Source organism: Triticum aestivum, chromosome 3A (genome assembly GCF_018294505.1).
Source record: "Triticum aestivum cultivar Chinese Spring chromosome 3A, IWGSC CS RefSeq v2.1, whole genome shotgun sequence".
Lineage (NCBI taxonomy): Eukaryota > Viridiplantae > Streptophyta > Magnoliopsida > Poales > Poaceae > Triticum > Triticum aestivum.
The window spans coordinates 705216628-705226410 of record NC_057800.1 but is presented as its reverse complement, the minus strand read 5'-3'; the positions used below and the strand labels follow the sequence as shown (position 1 = coordinate 705226410).

Here is a 9783-nt window from a genome sequence, read left to right as displayed (position 1 = left end):
ATAAATAGAGCCGATACATTGGTTCTTAAACTTTTCGCAACCCTAGTAGTCAAGTGACGCTAACCAACTGTAGAGGTTAAGAAAATTTTTCTTGTACTGTGGCGCGAGTTCGAGTCCCTCCGCCTGCCCTTTTCTTGCGTGGTTTTTTCGCAAGACATTTTTCCTTCTACTGCACGAGGCAGGCCGGCCTATGAGGTGTGGCGTGTTCGGACGCTTAAGGCGCCGAACAAATCATTTTGATGAAACAAACCAAAACTTCAGATTGGTTAAAACCAAAACTTCAGACTACATGAGACATTTTTCCTTCTACTGCGCGTGGTGGGCCAGCCTATGAGGTGCGGCGCGTGGACGCCAGCTACCTGTTCGGACGCTTAAGGCGCCGAACAAATCATTTCGATGAAACAAACCAAAACTTCATATTAGTTAAAACCAAAACTTCAGACTAGTAGCACTGGAGCTGGGATTCGCTGAGTTTAAGTCAGGTGACTTAGGCCCACATGTTAGTGACTCCTAAGTCACCTGACTTAAAAGTTTGGAAATCTGAACCGGTAGCACTGGCATCTGAATAATTGCAATGCCAACCTTCTAAAGAAGACATTGCCAAAATCATGTTTCCATGGAGATGGGAGCAAATGACTCGGAAAAACAGACCAAGAAAGTTCAGAGCCATTTGCCATGAGATGAAGGAAATAATTGAATGAATCTGACTTCTGATGCATACAGGGGGTCTGACGCTAACGCTAAGCTGAGATAATAAAATTACACAATGCAACAAATTTTCTTAAGATTGTCAACTGAACTTAGAAGATACATGGCGCTCCCCGGCAGATTCCCTGGGCGGCGCGGCACGGCGCGCAGGGCCAAGTGGGGAAACAATCAGCGTCACGGTCAACTATCTGACAAATATGTACCGGGAACAAGACCGCATGGGCATCACAGATGATTTTTGTCAAAAAGGTTTACTGTGCTTGTTGTTGTCTCTCTTGAGTTGTACTTTGAGTTTCTTGCCGCCTAGCTGGAAACCGTTCATCATGGCGATGGCCGACTGCGCGGACGCAGGGTTGTCATAGCTTACAAAACCTGCACCAAAGGTTATAATAAACAGATTAAGAGAGATCATGTGAACGATGCACAAGAGAGTGTGTCTGCTAGTGAGAAATTTTATTACCGAAGCATTTGCTGGAACCCGTTGCTTTATCAACAAACACCTTGGCACTTATTACTCTACCGAACCTCTGGAAGGCATCGGACAGTTCCTGGTCACCAAATTCTTGTGGGATATGGTAGATAAATAGATTGGCTCCAGGAGGTCCTGAAACATGTACATAGGTTTTACTACAATGCAACAGACATGATAATAGAAAACCATGTCAAAAGGGTTTTGCATAATACGATATTGATTACTGTAGTTGGTAGAATTAATCAGTACACCGACTGTCAGAGTTGCCAATCAGTGTTAAATATTGACGCTGGATTCTAGTGTACAACTTTGGATAGCCTTATATGCATGTTGCTACCAAATGTAAAGTTTTTCATTTTTGTGAAATGTTACAGGATAGTGTTCACCGCCAATGCACAAGGCATTTGCAGGAAATTGCATGCTAACTAATGGACACAGCTACTATCAGAAGAGTATGGTATTTCCCCTTGCACAATAAGTAAAGATAAGAATAGAATGTGGCTAACCTTCTGTTTGTGTTTGGCCACCGCCATTGCTACGGGGACTATATGCAATAGAATTGACATTTGCACTTGGAACTTTAAGGGGATTGTGAGGACTCCCAAAAGGACGATTGTTTATCGGACCACCAGGGTAGGATCCAGGGTACTGCATACCAGGTACTGCAGGATACGGGCTGCCTAAGTGCGTTGGGTTAAATGATCTAGGACCTGAGTTGGGGGACAGTTCAGGGTTGACTCCTCGTATCGAGTTCCCTTGGTTAACAGGCTGACCCATATTCTGAAAGGGGCCTTGATTTTGCATAGGAGATAAAGGGTACTGCATAAGTCCATATGTCCCTGGAGGCTGCGAACAAATAAATCACAGTTGTATTCCATATCAGATCAGTGCATGTAAAAATGTTGATTAGTCAAGACACATATTTCAACATCTTGAAAAGCTCCACACATAATACTTGGGTATCTAAAGTACCAGTAGCTTTTTCAGGAGTAAATCTGACAAATTATGGCAGTTCAAATGAATATTCTTTTTCCAATGCATAAGAAAACACCATCTTTTATGTTTACAGCGACGAAACACTCAGGGCCACAACAGATACATAAGTTTTGAGAAAATTACTTTTGGGGTGCAAATAATACAATTCAGAAAATGGCATATTCTGGACAACAATTTTATAAAGAACAATATAGTGAAAACAAAATGGGACCAGAACAATATAAAGTATTATGTGAAGTTTCCTGTGATATGATAGTGTGTGGTGCAAACAAGGTTTAGAGAACAGCACAACTCACCTGATAACTAAATCCATTATACTGAGGCATATATCCCATCTGTAAAGCTCCAAATACTGAAGATTGTGGCAGTGGGCGTCCATTCGGCATATTAGGTGATTGCAGTTGAGCTTTCTGTGCTTTCCGGGCCTGCCTTTCCTTTTCTGTATCAGCCCATTTGACAACCAGTGGCACACTAGAACCCTAACAAATGGATGAGAACATAAGAAATTATATACAAGGCACTAACAATCTGATTTGAGAAGATATCCAAATGATTAATAATGCAACTCCAAGGTAAGAGTAGGCTAAAAAGGCAACAAGTCAGTCATATGTGGAATATACTAGCAATGGCAACCATCAAGTGATCATTCAGGTCAAGTTATGCATTATAGTTAGATACCAAAACATATAACCAACTATCTGAAATATTCAGGAAAAGTAAAAGCTGGGCACCAATTGTATGCACCATGAATCTGGACACAACTGGTTTCAAAACCTAATAGTGATAATATTGTTTATAACTGCCAGGACGAGTGACTGAACGGTTTGTTGTTTGTAATGGCATAGTTCATTGAGAATCATGATATATATACTATACACAATGTTAGAATAAATGCAATAATAAGTAAAAGTTGCCTTGCTATCCTAATTCATTTTAGCAAACCTCTACTTTGTGCTTCCCATTTAGATCCTCAATAGCTGCCACTGCTTGCTCCTTCATTTCATATTTAATGAAGGCGCATCCAGCTGCAACAACCAAAGTTAATTAACAAATATACATTATAGACATTTCAGCGTCGAGCGATGTTTATGCTTCTATTAACAGGAAAGTAACTTCTCCGCAATAACTTACCTTTACTTGTTTGCTGTGAACCTCTCAAAATTTGTAAATCCTTGATATTTCCATATTTGGAAAATAAATCAGTCAATTCAGTATCTGCTACATTTTTTGGAAGCATTCCAATGAAAAGCTTGTGTTCTGAAAGTCATAGCAAATGCAAATGTGATGTGTCCTGTTCACTGTCAACAGAAAATAGGGACAAAATATCTTGAGCAAAGACTCTGTACTAAACGACTGCAAATGATGACCATACCCAGCCTCTCCAACTCTCCATCAGCATATTTTACTTGCAAAGGACTTGCCGCCTGTATTACACAGAGAAAGAAAATGTCGTCAGTGAGTCAAGGGAAGCAGCAACAGGCCTACAAAAACTGTACTTTTGGAGTCTTGAAGAGAAAGCCTGTCAACTATTCCCAAATAAGCATCACAAGAGTAGCAATAATACTAAAACAAAATACTAGCCACGTGCATGTGTCTGACTAGCTCCACAAGTCAGTGATTACCAACTACCATAAACTGAAGCATTTCTGCTTTTGTCCACATTAAAATATGGGTCCTTAATTGCCAGGACAGCAATAACAACGCATACTATGATGCCATCATGGTATGCGTTGTATCGCGTATGGTGAACTTTTTCCTTTGATCAGACAATTATGCCACATTACATCATGTTTCAATAATACCCATCTCAGTGGGTGATTAGATACTCAGTGTCTCAATCTCTTTCCTCGTCACTTTATGTGTTTATTTCATGAAAACATCTCAAGAATGGAAGACCATCGACCGCAAATTAGGTCTAGTGCAATGATGAAGATCCTTATGATTCTGAAGAAAGGAAGTCTGGCCCACCACAACAAATGTACAATATCTGCAAATCTTTTTGGGCCAAAGCATGCAAGACATCGACCAAAAGGAACTTTAGTTGCAACTCAAGCTACTTGAGGGCAAAGCATGCACTTTCATGAGATTTTGCATTTAGTCCAAGAGAACCAACTGTTTCATCTGCATAAACATTTTGGCTGTGTTTGATAGGAGCCAGGTCACAACTATCCACACTTGGGAGTTAGGTTTGGCAGGACCTCAGGTAGGTGTGACACAAAACTGAAGCTACAATCAGTTCATGACAAAAGGGCAAGCGTAGTGGCTAAACTGTTGAGCAAACTTTTGTTAGGTGTGCCACTCAGGGACAAGCCTAGTCCTCTGTCTGGTTGGCATCCACAAGTCAAAATTTACCATGGTTCAAATTACTTGCTGTAAAACATGACACACCCACTATTTACACCATCATGTGGTAACTCCAGCAGTCTGGCTCTTGCTGAAGGTTAACTATAACCTTATTTCTCCTCTAATCAAATACTACATCTTTTCCCTGGTTGGCCCAAATGTTTTGACAATTCCCAAGCTGACAGAAGTTACACATGTTTTTTTTCTCTTAATACCCGATTATGCTTACTTATCAAGATATACAACCTCTAACTACAACCTTAACGAACTATCACACTGCATCAACATCCCACAGATTACAATTCATCACCATCCCACAGGTTACAATTGGCTAATTAGCAATGAAAGGGAACCCCCTTCACTGTTACTCTACTGTCCTCAAGAGTAAAGATCCATGAAGGTTACAAGTATGATTATTTGTATTGCATTGTCTAGCAAGAATGCTCTAGCATGCATACCTAAGCGCAATAAAAGAAAAAGGGAAATCATTGGAGTTATGATAAATAAAGCAACCCCGGGAAGGGCATGAATTTCACAGGGAACCACCAATTATGACTACATCAGAAATAAAGCCTGACAGCACCACCAATTCTGGAAACATGAATTTCAAGTTTCCACTGTTCAAGTCCTAAAATAGTTAGCGCGACCCATCGGCAGACTAAAAACGGTTATCCTCATAAAATCTGATGGAACCCACAGGTGTTCAATGCAAACAGTTCTAAATTTCAGAATACCCATAAAGTGACTATATTTAATTTTCCCAGAATGCCCCACAAAGATTATAGAGTACACAAACAGCTGAAGACAGCTCCCAGTGCGTCCCTGCCAACCAAATCATGGAACGCTCATGAACCACATCATGATTCGCCACCCGGAAAGAGCTTTTTTTTTCGAAAAGGAGGAATACCCCCGGCCTCTGCATCTGGTCGATGCATACGGCCACTTTATTAATTATTAGCACAAAACCTTACAAAGTCGTACAACAGTAAGACCAAAGCCACCATCTTCGCAACCTCTGTCGCTACTCCTATCTAACTGATGAAGGGGCGCTGATGGTCTGGGCCTAATACCAAACAGACCTCGCAGCCAAACCTAACATCTAAGACCTGAGGTCCCAACCTGGACGCCTGTCGGGTATGGGCACCCACCAGTCCGGCGTGCTCCTCAACCAGGCCGCCCGCCGGGTATGAGGCCGCCACAACCACCTACCACATATCCATCTTCAGAGCTGTACTGTTGTAACGGCCTTGCCCGGTCTCGCTGCCGCCGACGCCACCACGACGCCAGACAGCGTCGACCTCCTGCGCGTGACCGTCACCACACATCAAACTCCGAATCTGCACTGCGCCACGCCGTCAAGATCCGTCGCCATCAATGGATGGATGCAGCACCGCTCCACCAAAGAAACCGTCCGCTGGTCCCGCGAAGCAAGGCGCAGCACCAAGTAGAAGGCCGAAGCCACCACGCCACCAGCAGCCCCGCCACCAAGAGCTGTTCCCAGCCGCCGCCTTCAAGAAGGAGCACGACACCAGGGTGCCGTCGACGCCCAGACCAGGGGAACAAAAGCTTTCGCCATAGCTCGAGGAGGAGGCGGAAGGGAGAGGATCCACCCCAAAGCCTTCAGGAAGGGGATCGGCGCCAAAGGCGTCGACTTTGGGGAAGCTGCCGCGCCAGCCAGGGGTTTCCCCCGGAACCTCACCCGCACGCCAGATCCGCCAGGCCGGCCATAGGGGACGCCGAAGCCACCGCCAAGGACCAATGCCAGCACGGATCGGGACAGATCGAAGCAGGGGCAGATCTTCTACATGGAGCCGAGAACCCGCGCGGCGGCGGCGGTGCACACCGCACCGCAGGGCCGCCTGCCTCCAACCGCCGCTCCCCACCTCCGGCCAGCGCCAGCCCGCGCGCGCCACCGCGACGTGCCGACCCCGGCCATCAGCAGCGCCGCCGCACACCGGGATCTCCCGAGGGCGCGGAGCGCGCCGCGGGAGCGGGAGAGCGCACACCCATCCGCACCTGCACGCATCCACCATCGCGAGGAAGATCCATCACCAGGGACAGCCGCGCGTCCATCCAGCAGTGGATCTCCGCCTCGACCGCCAGGACCCGCGTCCTAGCGCACGCCGACGTGCAACCCGCATCTGTGCCCACCAGATCCAGGCGCCGCCGCGAGAGGAAGCCCCGCCGCCGCCGTCGACCGCACGGGTTTCACCCGGCGGCGTCCTCCGGCGGCGGCGCGACGGCAGGAGGGAGTAAGAGGAGTGGCGGCGCTAGGGTTAGGCTAGGGACGTCCGAGCCGCCCTGGGCAAGGCGACGCGGGGTACTATTGCTGGTGTACCGGATATTCTCACCCGGAAAGAGCTAACGAACCGTACTGAATTTGTAACAATTCCAACTCGGCAGATGGCGTAAAAGCACACTGATAGACAAAGATAGGAATGCTCACATACCCCCGGGAGCGTGTGCTTGTTGTGATACGCATTCACCGCCTTGTCGGCCTCGTCCCTGGAGGGGCATATAAGGAAGCAGCACCCTGCATCAGAAGGTCAGATTATGAGGAAGAAGGATGTAAATGAAGCATCAAGCAACAGAGTAACACTACTGTATCAGGCGGCAGTGCCGCAAAGCTGAAGAAACAAGCGCAAATCTGGCTTGTCAACGTCTGGGGTACCACTACCAGCAAACAACTTCCCTGAAAAGCATGGGAAGGTTCCTAAACTTTGGGCAGCCGCTCCACTAACCACGTGTAGCAGGACAAAAATTACTTATGGTGTATCGCACTTAATTTGGAGCTTGAAAACATACCCCCAAAATATTAAGCAAATGTGGCACATTTGTAGCAGCATTACTTCCAATCCAAACAGTTTCAAGCCGCAGAAAAAAGCCCCTAGGTAAAAGAAGATAAAAAACAGAACTTCCGAAAAAATTAAACGGCAAAATTTCCAGCGGCACTCAAGCAAATCTAGCAAGCTAAAGGCGACTCCGGCCGAGCAGAGCTCAGATTAGAGCTCGAAACCGCAGCGCCCGGACGATTCGACGCGAGATCTCCCTGGAGCGCGGCAGAGCGAACCCAAAAACGCCACAAATTCGAGGACCTCAGTCCCTCCGGCGGCAGGCATTGCGCCGGAGGGCCGCCGCAAATCACGGGACGGAGGAGGAACAGCCCCGAGAAAAGATTCGAAAACTTTTGGCGCGAGGGAACAGCGCGGAGCGGGAAAGAAAGGCCGAATTCCCCCGGCGGCATTGCGGCGGCCGGGGCGCCAGATCCGGGCGTGCGGTCGGATCCGCGGCGCACGCACCTCGGGAGGCCTTGGTGGCCTTGTCCTTGATGACGGTGACCTCGTCGACGAGGGCCACCTCCTTGAACATGGCGGCGAGCTCCGCCTCCGTCATGTGCTTGGGCACCTGCCCCACGAACAGCTTCACGCTCTGCTCCTCCCGCTCCTGCTCCGCCTCTCCCCCTCCTCCACCCGCAACACCTCCCACCGCAGCAGCCGCCGCCGCCTTCTCGCCGTCCTCCGCCATTGGCCGCCCGCCGGAAGCAACCGCCGCCGCTCTGCTCGCCCCGGCCGCGTGGCTGGCTCGACTCAACTGGCGTCGCCGCTCCGCCGGGGCTAGCAAGGAGTGTATTTTGTTGGTTTGTTTTTTGGGGGCGGGGGCCGGGGGTGGTGGTGGTGGAGGTGATGGAGGGAGGAGTTGGCGTCCGGAGCAATTAATAATTGGCAATGGCAATGGTTGATGCCAAAAATTGGCATGCCAACATTTGGCAAATGCCAAATTTTGTCCAGTGCTTGGTTGGCTACCATGTTTCCTTGCCAACCTCACAAAAAGTTGCCAACTATTGGCAACTTTTGATATTGCCAATTGTTGGCTTGCCAAGTATTGGCAATGCCAAATGTTGGCATCAAACCAATTATGCTCGTAGTCTCTCAGATGTGTAGGCGTAGGAGTTGTTGCAGTTGTAGCCAGCGGCAGTGTGACTATGATATTGATGCGAGTGGGGAGGGAGAGAGCAGTTGGGTTTCTGTGGGAGGAGGGGGCCGCTGTCCTTGTGATCCCCTTTGTTTTGCTATATACAACGGTTTTCTTGCACCTTCCATCTCTTTCCCTGGTTCCAAAATTTGTTGGGAAATTTTGTTTTCTTTCCATTTCCTTTTTTATATTTGTGAGTGTGTGAAGAGAGCGCCAGCCACCAGGCTCTGTATTAAAATAGATCTAAAAAATACAACATACCCCTGAAAAAAAAACAGATGGTCACGTGCGCCCTGACGAGCCGATGGCGCGCCGCTCTGATGGTGCTGAGGCCGGCCAAGCCTTGTATCTAGCGGCCAGGAAGTCGTCGAGGTTACGTTTCCGGAACGCCTCAGAGGGGAAGGCGCCACTACGACAGTTGGTGCGGTAGAGGAATACGTATGTTGGATTGTTTTTTGTGCGACGGCTTTTATTGCAACATTGTCGTTAATCCAGAGTTGTTTTTAAATTTTCGTCGCCTAGGATTGTAAGCCTGAAATTCGATCATAGAAAATTACAGCCATTATCCCGAGGTGGGATCCCCGTGTCTTCTGTATCTGGGATGAGCTGGCCGCGCGTCGTGCAAGCCGGACAACTCTTATATCTAGGGGCTGGAAAGTCGTTCAAACTTCGGTCCAAAACACACCAAAAAAGAAGGCATCGTCACGATGTTTCATCTAGTAGATAAAGACATATATCGGATTGCTTTTAATGTGATGATTTTTACTGTAACAGTCTTGTTAATCCACCCCCTACTGATTTGGAAATTTTGTAAGCCTAAAATGTTGCTACACTCCCTTAAGAAGGTTACATGTCAAGCGAGGACATGCACATAAACCGTCTCATCTTGGTCCAGAAGTTTGGTAAGATGCCTGAGATTTTTGTGAGCACATTTTGAAAAATAATTAGATTTTATGATTTCCTATATATTTTAACCTTTTGATTAGAGTTACAGATGGCACTCTTTTGCTTGTTAATATCTTGTACTTAGGATTATGTGATAGCTTCTTATGTCTTTATCACTGGAGAAGATAACGATCAACTCCGTGGTGACAATAAAAAACTAACGTGGTGACAAAGTTAGGTTTGGATGACTAGTTATGCGTGCTGGACTTGACTAACAGTCTAAACAGGATAGTGCAAATCAAATCAACCTACGAACAGTGGATTTTCTTTTAGGTTTTCACCCTTTGCATGGCATAGAGTAATGATGCATTTCTCATTTCCGTGCACGTCATAGACCATAATACTCA

The 9783-nt window shown here is 46.9% G+C and overlaps 1 protein-coding gene across 1 annotated transcript; it reads right to left on the bottom strand.

Annotated features, from left to right (window-relative positions):
* Positions 1-676: 676 nt before the first annotated feature.
* On the bottom strand, positions 677-8214 carry LOC123063372 (RNA-binding protein BRN1). The gene is made up of 9 exons (XM_044487137.1): positions 7819-8214; positions 6970-7052; positions 3549-3600; positions 3308-3433; positions 3119-3201; positions 2473-2655; positions 1687-2026; positions 1169-1312; positions 677-1080 (listed from the first exon to the last, which is right to left on the bottom strand). Exons 1-9 carry the CDS (start codon positions 8042-8044, stop codon positions 950-952), a joined length of 1368 nt encoding a protein of 455 aa, XP_044343072.1. The 5' UTR covers positions 8045-8214; the 3' UTR covers positions 677-949.
* Between the last annotated feature and the right edge of the window lie 1569 nt (positions 8215-9783).

Bases quoted from the DNA above. Each gene is read 5' to 3' on its own strand.
- LOC123063372 (XM_044487137.1), bottom strand. From the start codon at position 8,044: ATGGCGGAGGACGGCGAGAAGGCGGCGGCGGCTGCTGCGGTGGGAGGT. The intron at 3,202-3,307 runs GTAAGTTATTGC...TGGTTGTTGCAG, and splicing joins TTCACAGCAAACAAGTAAAG to CTGGATGCGCCTTCATTAAA. The intron at 1,313-1,686 runs GTTAGCCACATT...TACATGTTTCAG, and splicing joins TGGCCAAACACAAACAGAAG to GACCTCCTGGAGCCAATCTA.